The sequence below is a fragment of the Podarcis liolepis genome, assembly GCF_965112155.1.
Source record: "Podarcis liolepis genome assembly, chromosome: 1".
Classification (NCBI taxonomy): domain Eukaryota; kingdom Metazoa; phylum Chordata; class Lepidosauria; order Squamata; family Lacertidae; genus Podarcis; species Podarcis liolepis.
The window spans coordinates 61,274,735-61,289,321 of NC_139554.1; the positions used below are offsets into that span (position 1 = coordinate 61,274,735).

Here is a 14,587-nt window from a genome sequence, read left to right on the forward strand (position 1 = left end):
TTGGTGGACCACATGATGATTTTCTGCCTGTTTAGCTATTGCCCTGCACTGTGCAAGATGCTTAAGTATGTATTGACTTTCTCCTCTTCTTTAAGTGTCTTGTCAGCCTTTTTCTCCTGCTTGAGACCTTCCAGTGTTATGCGGCCAGCTGTGATTTTATTCCTCTGAGGATGCATGAGCCGCCTCTCTCTGCCACTTCCAGTTTTTTCCACCCACCTTCCAGGCATTCTGCTGGATCCAAGAATGATGGAACAGTTGCTGTGCTCCCCATCCTTCACCTGCACATAGCTCCTCTACAAAACTCTCATTGTGGACTACCTGAATGAAAAACATGCCCCACTTGTGGTCCACAGACCACACTTTGCGAATCCCTATTTGCATACCACTAGAATAATCCACTAAATATTTTCCCAAATTGGTATGTCATATCAGACTTGGAAAATAAGCAACCCAGAATGGTTCTCTCACATGGATACCATGTTCCCACTGCTTGCACTTGATGTGCAAGAGAATGTCCTCAGCTCTCTCTCTCTCTCTCTCTAGTTACACTGGAACATCCTTAGGTTCCTCAGAGATATTTTGAAATGAAATGGGCACTTTAGTTGTTCACAAGGATATGGAAGCGAAAACAAAGTTCTACACCATCTAGCAGTAGAAAGGTTTGTCCTGTTGCAGCGCACTACATTTATTTGTCAGATTTGTACCTCTCCCTTCCTCCAAACTGAGGGTGGCAGACCCACAATAACCACTTATCATCACAACCCTGTGAAGTAGACTGGCCAAGTCACAGTCTCTCATACTACGGTCATGGATTAAGTTCCATTGCTGAACATACTTGATTCTCTTACCTACACCTAAAACACAGCAGTCCAGCCACTTCCCTAAAGGAATGCTGTTTGTTAACATCTCAATGTTATTTTTGCGGTTTTAATGTGGTCATATTGGCAACCTGTTCTCCTTCATTCCTTTTTGCTTTCTGCACCCTCCTGTGTCTGGTTTTATTTAAGATTGTATGCTTGCTAAGAGAGATTCCATTGCATTCTATTTTTGTACAGAGTCTAGATTTTAGGCACTTTAGTTAGAAATAAATCGCATGTCCCATGCCATGTGCAAAGCAGCTTCCTTCATGATGGTTTGGCCAACTGAAACTATGATGATAGTCCAGGGGAGAGATTCATCAGGAAACACAAGCAGAATGTGGGAGGTGTGGAGAAAAGGAGAGGCTTCTGAGGTATGTAGACTTTAGCCCTGCCAGGAATCTGATTCTTGCCCCAAAGGGGGAGAAATGATCTGGTAAAGAGGAACTTTCCTACCAATGGAAATAATACGTGCTTGCATCTATGGCTGCAGAGAAGGAATGTATGTGATTCTGTCTGCTCTGTCCTGTAGTGGAAACAGCCCAACAGTCTTGCTTTGGTATGGATATATTCTTATCTCTAATATGGATAGGATAGTGAGATGTCACTTCTTCACTGTTCTGTTTGTAGGTTTAAAGCACATACATGCAAGGTTCAAAGTAGATATGGTGCCATAAAAGTAAGCCAGCCCAAACCATCAGTTTACACCAGTTGTTTTGGTGCATCATAGATTTGCTTTTTATCTTCCCTGTAGTTGTTACATGATAAGCATAAGGGAGATTCAAATTCTAAAAACGTAGAATAAAATTACAAAGCTCTCATAACATATTATGGACCCGTTCTGAACTCAGCAGCTTTCACCCCAGTATTAAGACTAATGAGGCTGTAAGAGACAGCAGTACACACATTTAATTGTCAGCAGCACGATAATTTAAATCTCATTCCCTTAGGGCTCTCCATCTTTTCTCAGCTGAAAGGGCAAGCATAGCCCATTACAACATTAAGCAGCTGATGAATGACCTTGTTGTTTCACTTGTGATTCACGATTGATCATATCCAATTAAAGCCCAAGAGAAATCAATTGTTCCAACCTAAACCATTTACATTAATAAGAAATTAATGAATTTACTAACCTATAAAATTTATGCATGTGTGCATTTTACACACAACCCAAACATACCACTTTGCTAGAAATAAGTGATGGAATTATTTAGCTGGAATGGCTGTAGCTTCATGGTAAGAGCATCTGCTTTGCAATCTGAAGGTCCCTGGTTCAATCCCCAGCATCTCTAGACACAGCTGGTAAAGTCTCCTACTTGAAACCCTGGAGAGCTGCTACCAGTGCAGACCAGGATTGCCTAACTGGCCCTTGGAATTCTTCCCAGTTTACACCCCTTCTGGGCCCTGCTTTGCATGCCAAGTGTTTTGATGTGGCTGGAATATGTTATCAAACTCCAATAATGCCTATTGCTTGCCTGGATAGAGAGTACATGTGAAGAAACTAACCTACTGCATGTGAAGAAACTAACCACTCTTGTCTCTGGCCCCATCCAGCACTGGCATGTGTCCCTCAGAGTTGTGTAGAGGGAAATGCAGCCCTTGGGCTGCAAAAGATTCCTGACTCCTGGTGTAGACAATACAATACTGACCTAGAGGGACCAACGGTCCGATTAGGTATGAGGCAGGTTCCTGTTCTTCAGAATAATTCTTTAAGGGATCATGTTATGGCTTCTGAAATGGCAGAATAAAAAGGCTTAGGCTACACTTACCTGGGAGTAAACCCAATGAATAGAATTGCATTGCTAATGCTCTAATATTCTGCACTCAAGGCTAGAAAACTATTTTTAATAACATCATACTTAATTAGTGCTTTTTTGAAGCCAACACATTAGCAACCGTATTGAACTCATAGCTCTGTGGGTTGATAGCTACGTAACCTTTCCATAGTGTTACAACTGCAGTGAGACTTCTTTACAAGCTCAGCATCTCTCTCTCTCTCTCTCTCTCTCACACACACACACACACACACACACACACACACACGGCACTAAATGAAATGATCAGAGTAGCTTTAAATCTAGGATTTATGCCAAAGAAAGCAAACTGGCCATACCTGAAATTGCCACAACTGTAACCAAATCTCCAATAGATTGATAAAGCACCAAAGCTGCAAACTTATACCAGGGGACTGTGTCCCACTGAACTCAGCGAAACTTCTTCTCTTTTGATGTAAACATGCTTAGGGATGCTGAATAGATCCAATGTGAAACAGCAGCTATAATGGAACATTTTCAAAAAGTAAAGCACTGATATGCATCAGTGAACCACAGAGCAACATGCATATTTACTCATAAGTAAACCCTAATGAGTACAATTTGATTATGAAAGTGTGACTATGATAAGCCTTTTTTTATCTGCAAGACAGAGTAGTTTGTTGGCTAGGACACTGAAACAAAATATGGTTTCCCAAGAACAAGAAAGTATTTCTGTGGAGTGCCCAAGAGGCAATGGCAGCCCAAGACTTCTGCCAGGCATGTTCTGATAGTGGAAAAAGATATGTCACTATAGTATAAGGCTTACATCATTTATTTCTAATCTCATTACTTGGATTCAAAAAAGTCAACTTCTGTCTATTCCAAGTTAACACATATGTATTCCTTCTATTGGCACAAATACAACAAAGGCAACAAATCATTGGGGATAAGTAGACACAAAATGGTTACATTCTGCTTTGAGAACTTCTGCACTTTTGCCACTATACATAAGAAATTGATTGGAACCAGTTCTACACTAATAATTTATTGTACTTAGATGGTTCCTTGTTTTGTAGCTCAAAAATACAGGTTTTTTTAATTTCTACCCATCTTTCCTCACACAGAGAGTACAATTCAAATAGCATTGGCTTAATATCTATTATATACACAGGGTGGTATTCTACTGATTTTACTTAGAGTAGATCCCTTGAAATTAATAACCCTACCCTAACATAGTCACATTCACAAATTTCAATGGGTCTATTGAGTAAAAATGAGTCAAATACCACCCACAAATTTTGGATGTACATGGCAAATGTTAATATAGAGCTTGAAAACCTGAAGTGATGTGACCAGTCTCCGCTGTGTTAATTAATGCATATATCAGTTTGAGACCACTGCACTGGACCTATCCATAGAAGTCAGATTATTACATGGAAGTTCAAAGTTGTATTATAATAAAGACATAATTAGGAACAAGTATTTATAATTTCAGGCAACTAGAACCAAGCAAGCAGAAAGACTTCCTGACCAGCCTAACAAGCAGGGATATTTTCCAAGATTGCAACTGCAGGCCATCAACAATACAAGGAAAATCAAGGATCATAACGATTTCTACACAAAGACCACTTAAATATAGGCAATAATCATGCAAATCATGCACATGAACACACATATGTGGTAGCAATAGCCCCATTTTTACTTTACTGAATGTTGAAGTTCTGGTCTCAATTGGCTATGGTCACCAAAAAAACAAAACAAAAACAAAACAGTGAAAAAGACTATGGGCCCACATGTGGCTACTCTATGGACGTAAGAGGAAATCTCTTAAGTGGACCTATCCAATACAATATGTCAAAACAAATCAGTGTTTTGTATTTGTAGAAGAGCATTGACAGGAGACACACTTCACACTGCCACAGTATGTTTTACAAGAGGTTCTTCACCTATATCACTGCTGACAACCAAAATATGAGTCAGTTAAGTCATGAATACTGATTAAGTTGCTGATAACTGACTGGGAAATACAACTACCTCAGGTAAATATTCCTCCCTATGTTTAGCTCAATAGCAGAGCCTACATAGCAATGTCCACATTGTATCAACATGTAGAGTACTACTTGTGTGAGCTTTTAAAGAAGTCTAGTGCTGGGTAATTTTGTAACAATTTGTGACTGCTCCAGAATTCAGGATGCAAATCTTTGTTCTAATCTTTTGGTAGACATAGCAGTCTCACCTACACATTACAGAGACATACAAAAAGGACAGGAAGCCATGTTGGCCCATTAAGAACATTTCAGTTTGACAAGAACCTAAGTGTCAAAACAGTGTTCTGCAGAACTCAAATGCTTGCACTCTCTCTTGCATTACTTTGGTTCCTCCTAATAACATTTACACATACATAAATCACTAGCATTGCATCCATAATAATGTGATTTTCAACATGCACTTCTGAGCATGTAAGGTGCAACTAGCATTTGTTTTTTATACTCTTATAGAACAACTTTCTTTTTACTCTATAATGAAGGGCTGAAGATGACAAAGCACATGAGGGAGGATCTATTCTATGTGATTTAATTGCACTGTTACACTTGGGAGTGAAAACCTAAAACTGAGAATACATAGGAATACATTCCTTTACATGAAGCAATCCTCTGCTGGAAAACAAAACAAAAAAAGTGTTAAGACACTGGGAACCTCGAGGCCACTTGATCTTAAGTGAGTAGTTCTGAATGGAGAATCAATACAAAGTCATCTTTCCTTTAGGTACAGTGTTTGTTTTTCATTCTAGGTTTTCAACTGATTTGGCTGATGGGGGAAGGCTTCGCGCGAGGAGCTTTTCCTTCCAAGCAGACGCCTGCACGTCCAGCAGGAGATCAGTCCAAACACTCAGGCCTCGTACTTCAAAGCCCCCATCCTGGGCTTTCAAGTCTCTGAGCTGCGCCAGCACCGCGCTGCGTAGAGGCTCCGGCCCTCGGCAGAGGCAGCCGACACGCTCCCTCACCTCCTGCCAAGGCGCCGCGCCTTCTTCTAGGCCGCCGGCCCCCCACTCCCCGCGCAGCGGGTCGTAACGGAGCCGGCTCCCCCAGGCCGCCAAGAGGCTCAAGTAAGGGGCGCGCAGCTCAGGGTGGCGGCTGCAAAGCGAGGCCGCCCACGAGGCCGGCAGAAGGCGGAAGAAGGCGGCCAGGCGAGGCTGTTGTTGTTGCTGCTGCAGCAGCCAAGGGAGCAGCGCCGCCCTGGCTTCCGCTTCGCCGCCGGGCTCCAGCAGCGCCGCCGCCACGGCCCTGTGCAGCGCGGGGCCGCGGGGCAGCTGCTCCAGGAGGGCGCCCTCCTCGCCGCCTTCCTCCCGCAGCCGCGCCAGCAGCAGCTGCCCCTGGGCTCTGACCGGAGGGGCCTCGTGAGGAGGAGGAGAAGAAGGAGGCGCCGAAGGGAGGAGGAGGAGGAGCTGGGCGGCCGCCTTTCGCCTCGCCAGGCGGTGGGCGCGGCGCTCCCCGTCCTCGCCGTGCAGCAGGGCGCGCAGGAGGGCGCGGCAGGCGTCGTAGGGCAGCGCGCGGTTCTCCAGCAGCGCCAGGCCCAGCAGCTCCGGGCAGCGCTTCAAGTGGCCGAGGCCGAGCGGCGCTCCCCGGCTGCGCAGGCGCCGCTCCACAGAGGCCCAGATGCCCCGCTCGGGCGGGAGGCGGGCGTGCAGCCCCTGGAAGAAGCGGCCCCAGCTCAGGGCCCGGCGCACGGCCGCCGCGTCCCAGCCTCGCACCAGGCCCGAGCGCGACGCCGCCAAGAGGCTGGGCAGCAGCTCGGCTTGGGAGAGGAGCGTCTCCATGACGACGGGCCCAGCAGGGGAAACAGCAGCTCCTCTCGCCTTCTTTCCTTGGCGCCGCCGGTTTGAACGGTGGAGAGGCCCGCCTTTACGTTCGTGAGGCTAGCCAATCAGAGGGCAACTCTTCCCTCGATTGCTATTGGGCGTTGGAAACGCCACTCTTTCTGTTTAAAGCAGGCGGGCTGAAAGGTTTGCCACGCCTCTTTCTCTGCTCTGTAACTTTTGATCACAGGACAATTCCGTCTTTTTTTCTTTTTTTGAGGACGGTGGCGGAGACCAGATGTTCCAGGACGGCACAAAGCTAGAGGGTTGTTGTGCAAGAGATAGATTATTTGAGCCTCGTTCCAGTAAATGTCCTCTGTCCCTACAGAATCCATGTAGAAGGAATAAAATAAAAAAATTCCTTCCAGTAGCACCTTAAAGACCAACTAAGTTAGTTCTTGGTATGAGCTTTCGTGTGCATGCACACTTCTTCAGATACACTGAAACAGAAGTTGCCAGATCCTTCTATATAGTGAGAAGGTGGGGAGGGGTGTTACTCAGAAGGGTGGTGGGAATGGGAGATAGGCAGATAGCTGGGAGAGCCTCTTGACGACTCTTAACGACTGTAATAGGTCTTACAGGAAAAGGCAAGGGGTGGGAAGGTGAGAAAAGGTTTAGTTATGTATAGTGAGATAAGAATCCAATGTCTTTGTTAAGCCCAGGTCTTTTCATGGTTTTAAGTTTGGTAATGAGTTGTAATTCAGCAGCTTCTCTTTCCAGTCTATTTCTGAAATTCCTTTGTAGTAAAACAGCTACTTTGAGATCTTGTATAGAATGTCCTGGGAGATTGAAGTGTTCTCCTACTGGTTTCTCTGTACATTTCTGTACATGTTTCTCAGGACATTCTATACAAGATCTCAAAGTAGCTGTTTTACTACAAAGGAATTTCAGAAATAGACTGGAAAGAGAAGCTGCTGAATTACAACTCATTACCAAACTTAAAACCATGAAAAGACCTGGGCTTAACAAAGACATTGGATTCTTATCTCACTATACATAACTAAACCTTTTCTCACCTTCCCACCCCTTGCCTTTTCCTGTAAGACCTATTACAGTCGTTAAGAGTCGTCAAGAGGCTCTCCCAGCTATCTGCCTATCTCCCATTCCCACCACCCTTCTGAGTAACACCCCTCCCCACCTTCTCACTATATAGAAGGATCTGGCAACTTCTGTTTCAGTGTATCTGAAGAAGTGTGCATGCACACGAAAGCTCATACCAAGAACTAACTTAGTTGGTCTTTAAGGTGCTACTGGAAGGAATTTTTTTATTTTGACTATGGCAGACCAACACGGCTACCTATCTACTACTGGAACCATGTAGAAGGACCTGCTGTCTGAGCCCCGTTTGAACTACTGTTGAGTTCTTGGCTTGTCTACCTGGCTCAGAAAACAGTCCCTGCATCCTCGAATAGTGCACTTGAAAACTAACCCCAAATTGCGGAGGAGACAGCTACTGACTGTGGGCGACCTGCTGTTAGATTTTAATAATAATAATAATAATAATAATAATAATAATAATAATAAGGATCAAAGAGCCACTCGTTCAGATTAGCCCTTACATTATTCACCAGCAAGCCTTACGAATGGTCCTCTGAACAAGTCTGTGTGTGGCACATACTCAATGTCAACCTTTCACAAAGTTCACCCCCCTCCACTTTCCCCTAAAAATGTCAGTTCAGTGGTATACACTGTTTATCATGTGTGCTCCATGTAGCCACATCTTTATCGAGATGGACAGCAGTGGTTTAGCATCATTTTATGTGGCTTACAACATGAAGATTGACATACAGTAATTACAAGAGTAGTCATGAACAATAAATAAAACACATTAAAAAAATTGAACAGAGTGTTGGTGCGAGTTGCAATCCAGGAAGATCTGGAGGGCCATGGGTGTAGCGGTGGGGAGGCAGCTGCCCCCCAATCAAGTAAATAAATAAAAAATGCAACTAAGTGAGGTTCTGCCTTCCCTAACATGAAGCCTGGCTATGCCCATGTGGAGGGCCACAGGTTCCCCATCCCTGTGGCAGTGAAACAATTGGGCATTTTACGGCACCTCTTTTTAAATTTAGTATGAGATGCATCTATTAAAGTGCAACTGAAACCCAGTTTTAATGGTACTGCATCAAGTGGAAGTTGTAGTCCAAAACATTTGGAGGGCTCTGCTGACTGTGAAGGCTGCTCTTTAGATTTGCTAGCCAATGCTTCAAACTCACCAGATCCTTTTTTGACCTATTACAGTCTCTGAAATGAACCCACTCCTGATTTCAGTTATGAAAAAGCTCCCCCCCCCAGCTTCCCTGTAGTTTCATTGTTGATTCTGACCTTCCTTTCAAAACACACATAGAGAATATTCAAGTGTAAACAACAAACTACATGTGTAGTTTTGTGCTGAATGACATATAGTCATGGGGAACTTCTGGCCCTCCAGATGTTGTTGTACTCCAGCTCCCATTATCTCTGGTCACAGTTTCATCACCCCTGATGTACAGAATCCTCTGCAAGAAATTTGAAAAGGGGATCCTGTCCCTTTTCTCCTAACGTCTGGTTTAATATGAGAAAACCCAGCCATTTAAAATGTTTGTGCTGCCTTCACAACTGCTTGAATGCCTGCCAAATGTGTGAAATTTGATCAATAAAGGGGAAAGTACTCTTTTGTTAGATAATGTGTGTCCCTCAAGGGAGTCATTGGATTAGAGGCCTCAAAAAACCAATTCCAAGCTATAAAAAGGAAACACTCCAGTATTCCAGTGAACTATAACAGCAGAAGACTGCTGTGCACAACTTCATAGCTTCATTATTTTGCTTGAGTTCTGCTTTATGTTAAACTCGGGTTTCAAACAAAATATTCACATTATTTTTGGACATATATATATCTCATCACTTGTGTTCATAAGCCAACAGAATCCACCCAGAATTTAAACTTGTCTGACAGGCTCTTTATAAATGAGTGCAGTGGCATGGAAACTGTGGCTTCTTCCCACACAGCCATGGTAATATTTGGAAGCAGAAACCATATGGCGAGACACACGGCACATTTTCACTCATTTATTGTTCTCCCAGCCAGGCAACAACTAGGCTGCAAGAGACCCTTGTGATCAGCCCTGCCCACCTTTTCTAGTTTTGAAACATTCCAACGTAACTTAGGCAAAATGATAGGAAAGTGACCTCTGTTCTGCTTTTGATATGTACGTATGAAGCAGCCCCAACTCCACCTCTCCTCTCCTAGACCAGTACAATATTTGTATTAAGAAAACAAGAAGGAATCGCTTCATCTATATACCCTGTTGCTGTGCAGACGGCTGCTTTTTCAGTTTAGGATTGCTTTTGGCATACCCTCTAAGTACTAAACAGAAGAACATGTGTAGATGAGTCTATAATATTTACTTGGAAGTAGGGCTGTGCACACACTTCCATTTACTGTGCATCTGCTTTGGGAAGTGATGCAACACACAACAATAGCCACAACCCAAATATATCCTGCCATTTCTTATGGAATACATTTATTCCCCGAATGATGAGTTATCCCCCAAACCAGCTTTGATCCAAATTGAGAAAAAGAATGCCTAGCTGTGTTTTAAGTTGGCAACGTGTACCTGCCAACCTAGCAGTTCGAAAGCATGTCAAAGTGCAAGTAGATAAATAGGTACTGCTCCGGCAGGAAGGTAAACAGTGTTTCCGTGCGCTGCTCTGGTTCACCAGAAGCGGCTTAGTCATGCTGGCCACATGATCCGGAAGGTGTCTACAGACAACCGCCGGCTCCCTCAGCCAGTACAGCAAGATGAGCGCAGCAACCCCAGAGTTGTCCACGACTGGACTTAATGGTCAGGGGTCCCTTTACCTTTTACACAGCCCAAGTCCCACGGTGTTCAGTATATTCCAGTGTCATTTAGTATAAGCAACATAAGGCATGCTTCAGAGCCAGTGATCACTTTTTTTCAGTAGATTTGAAATAAGGAAAAGTAAACAAGTGTGTTCTGATCCATCAGCCAAACATTAATTCATTCAGAATGGTCTTGAAACAAAATTGTAGATTAGAGGCTTGGAGTGGAGTTCTTAACTCCTTTTTTTAATGTGTGAGACAAAAGGCTTTTTTCCTACACAGGAGAGGTTTGACTTGGTATTAAAGTGATATTTTTACACTAGAAAGTGTGGTGTTTTTACATGTATAAAATTTTGTGCAGGGCAACTGTGACTTCAGCAGAAAGCTGATTGCTTGGTTATTGCCAGAAAATTTCGGGGAAGATAGTTTGAAGTTCATTCATTGGCAACTAATGACTGAACAGTCTCCTCCACCTCCCACTCCAAGGGGCAATTTACAGATAGTTTGAAACTGGAAGTGAAAGACAGCAGAGTTTAGAGCTGTGCATTTAACTTGCCCAGTTGATTCCTGATTGGTCTATGGGGATCCACACTGTTGGTTTGGAACTCTAATGTACAATCAGGATCAGTGGTTTTGCTGCCAGCTAAAAGTGTCTGCTTGCTTCCACTAGTGTATTTGTGCATAAAATGAACACTACAAAGATACCACTAGTGGCCACATTCTTTCTTATAAAGGAAGCTAAATGCTGCAGAATTGCCCCTAGACTTCTTACTAGCCTGGGGGAGATGGGAGCATCTGAAGATTCTTATGGCACAAGCTGCTTGGATTTTCTTCTGTGTCTGCTCATACCTTTTGAGTTTCTTTCAGGCTAAATGTCCTGATACTTCACAGCTACCTTATAGAATCTGTAGTTATGTGTATGTGCTTATGCGCTCTCACACACCCCACCCACAGACACAAAGAGACAGGGTTTTTTTTCTTTATTAATCTGCAATAAGTTTCTAAGTGTCTGTTGTTTCCATTTTCATTTCTCCAAAGCTTTTTATGTGCATTCTTCCAGCACATTTCTCATTATTCTCTCAGTCTTTCCTCTGCTGGATAGCTAAGCTTTCCAGACATATAACCTGAAATGTCCTGGGAGAATTTACATAAAAACAATAAAGCCAAGGAAATGGAAACCACAGAATATATACATCAGTTTTTCAGCCTCTGCTACGGAGCACATTGGTTCTTGTTTGCTGGGGAATTCAACTTTCCATATTAACATCCATTCACTATGGGGCAAATGTACAGAGCAAGGGATGGTTGAAATCATTTGAGTTGGCGTGTGTTTCATGACTTAAGTGAATACTCTGAATTTGGTGGCAGGGCTTGTATGTTAATCTCATTAACCATAAAAAGAGTATTATGTGCACAAATCCTCACACATCAAGAAGAGTGCTCTGTGCAAAATCATCCAAATGGTAGGATCAAGCTAATGCACAATTTAAAGAAGAAAAAAAAAACATTCATCTGTTCAAGGGAAGCTGAAAGGTTCCTGCAAAATCTAATGGTGTATTTGATCATTCTAAACCTGAAAGTTTTGGAAACAGAATAGACTGTTTGAATCAATATAGCAATACAGATACTGGGATTGGCATAGGCATAGAGAGATTCTTAGCCAAAATTGCATGGGAGGGCAGTGATTGGGTCTGCCCCTGTCATGTCTAGAGCTGGGGGCTGGGGGCTGGTTTTAGAACAGAATGCATTCCTGAAGTCCGTTCGACTTCCGAAACATTCAGAAACCAAGGCACGGCTTTCGATTGGCTGCAGGAGTGTCCTGCAGCCAATCGGAAGTCGCGGAAGCAGCGCCTGATGTTCGGCCTCCGAGGCAAAGTTTGCAAACTGGAACAACTTCCGGGTTCAAGTTCCAAGCTGTTCATGAACTAAGCTGTTCAAAAACCAAAGTATGACTGTACTTTCAACTTACATGGGGGTTATGTTCCAGGGATAGTGCATAAAGCCAAAATCGTGTATAGTCAAAACTCCAAACGCCTTCCCAAGGCCACTGAACACTTTCCCTGTGCCTCTGAACACTCTCCAAAGGTGAGCTCAATGGCAGGTAGGATTGTTGACTGTAATGTAATGTGCCCTTTGCAGGTTACGTCCTCCTATCATAGCAAGGGGCAGTTCATTAATTTGCCTCTTTGCAGATATGTGAAGCAGAAGGCAATACCAGGTGTTTGTCCGCAGCGAATCAGACTTCTGAATAGCATTTCTTTGTTCATTACCATAAAAACATAGTGTTTATATTTGTAATACAGCAAACACGAAGTGTTATGGACCTCTCCATAATTCTTTTCTTGAAGTACTCAAATGACCAAATAAATACAATTATTCCATGTTGTTGTTGTTTAGTCTTTTTAGTCATGTTCGATTCTCCGTGGCCCCATGAACCAGAGCATGCCTTGGAAACTCTCACTTTCTTCTCAGAGCTTCTCCTTTTTTATGTCCATGGAGTTTTCTTGACAAAATACTGTACTGGAGTGGTTTGCCTGTTCCTTCTCCAGGTGGATCACATTTAGTCTAAATTCTCAGCTATGACCTGTCCATCTTGGGTGGCCCTGCATGGCATAGCTCATGGCTTCTTGAAGTTATTCAAGTCCCTTTGCCATGACAAGGCAGTGATCCATGAAGGGGTATTTCATGTACTATGATACAATAGGTCAGAGCTGATATTAAAAACTGCAACAACCTCATCTGCAAACTGAAGCAGAATAGCTCATGAAAAGTAATGACGCTTGATTCTGCTGAATTTAAAAACGGATCCTAAATCTTAGCATTCCAGAAAAAATGTATGCTCGGACTTGAAGCCTGGAGAAATTGGTATTAAATTGGGTTTTAATAGGAAAAAGTGTGTGTGACACAAGTCATTTTCTTTCTGCCTTTACAGTAAGCAATACCGGAGATGATCCAGAAACATTCCCTTTTCAAATATTTCTCCTTCCCAAGACACCCGATTCTAATCCTTATCATTTTTAAAATTGTACTTTTACTACTGAAGGAAGCCCACATGGGGTTCTCGGGTAGCTGCCCATCCAGGCATTGACCAGACCAAGCCCTGCTTAGCCTCAGCAATGTGACAGCTTCATATACCCCCAAGACTCAGACCATTTTAAAAAACACTATACTATACTAAAATATACTATACTATAAAATACACTATACTAAAAAATAGACTATACTACAGAGACCCCTTATGCTGCGTTTAGAACCAGAATTGCAATTGCAATTGTAGACCTTTTCCTCTCTTCTTCTTCTTCTTCTTCTTCTTCTTCTTCTTCTTCTCCTCCTCCTCCTCCTCCTCCTCCTTTTTGTATCACAGATTTGAAGACCCAGTGTCTGAATTCTCGATAGCTTAAAAGCAAGTAATAGTTTCAGTTAAAGGATTCCTAATGGGAGAGCATGGCTTCTCATTCTCAACTCTGCCTATCACATTCAAGAGTTAAATGAGTAGCTTGCTTTCCGTTTGTCTTCATTATTGGCTTCTCTGGACATCTGCTTTTAGAGCTGGCTTGAAATTTGAACCTGCTATATTCAGCAGCATGTGTTATTAATGTACATTGGGTAAGCAGCATGCCCATTGTTTGTAAATCAGAATATGATTAAGAGCAATAAGCAGCAAAATCTCAGCCAACAGCAAATTAGGAAAACGTGCTTGAAGTGCAGGTCCTAAATGCATAGAAAAACAATCTCATTTACCAGAAAGGAAAGAGAGAGAAACCGAAGATGCTTTGCAGTCATCCTCAATAACAGCTGTGCAGCTTCACTGAAATGTCTCAGGGCCAGTTCATTCTGCTGCTGCTGTTGTAATCTGTTCAGTATTCGTAATAGCACATCTAAATGATCAGAAATTTTGGTCCAGTCCTTCCAGGTCTGTGTGGGTTTCCATGTAAAAATGAAAAAATACACACACATGGAAATGGAAAGCTAAAATATCAAAGAGATGACAGTACTGAGGTGCTACCTTTCCACATTCAGATTTTCCCACTTGGGGTATTTTGATATGAAGAGTATTTGAATATGCAATTATGCACATCTTTCAAGCGGCATAATACCAGGAGGACTGTTCGAATAAGCTTTCAAATCTTGCGAGATGGTATCCAATGGAGTTCTTGGCAGAACCCAATATTGATTTGGCTACTTTCAGAGAGGCACAAAGATGTTGGTCAATAACTTACTTCAACATGAGGACCGGCATTCCCATGGTGAATTTCCTGATCCCTATTTTTATTGTGAAGCAGAGCTCACCAGATGAATT

The 14,587-nt window shown here is 42.9% G+C and overlaps 1 protein-coding gene across 1 annotated transcript; it reads right to left on the reverse strand.

Moving 5' to 3' along the window:
* Nucleotides 1-3,427: 3,427 nt before the first annotated feature.
* Nucleotides 3,428-6,805, reverse strand: FANCF (FA complementation group F). The gene has a single exon (XM_083508349.1). It carries the CDS (start codon nucleotides 6,426-6,428, stop codon nucleotides 5,394-5,396), a length of 1,035 nt encoding a protein of 344 aa, XP_083364475.1. The 5' UTR covers nucleotides 6,429-6,805; the 3' UTR covers nucleotides 3,428-5,393.
* Nucleotides 6,806-14,587: the final 7,782 nt, after the last annotated feature.

Coding starts and splice junctions, on each gene's coding strand:
- FANCF (XM_083508349.1), bottom strand. CDS start 6,428: ATGGAGACGCTCCTCTCCCAAGCCGAGCTGCTGCCCAGCCTCTTGGCG.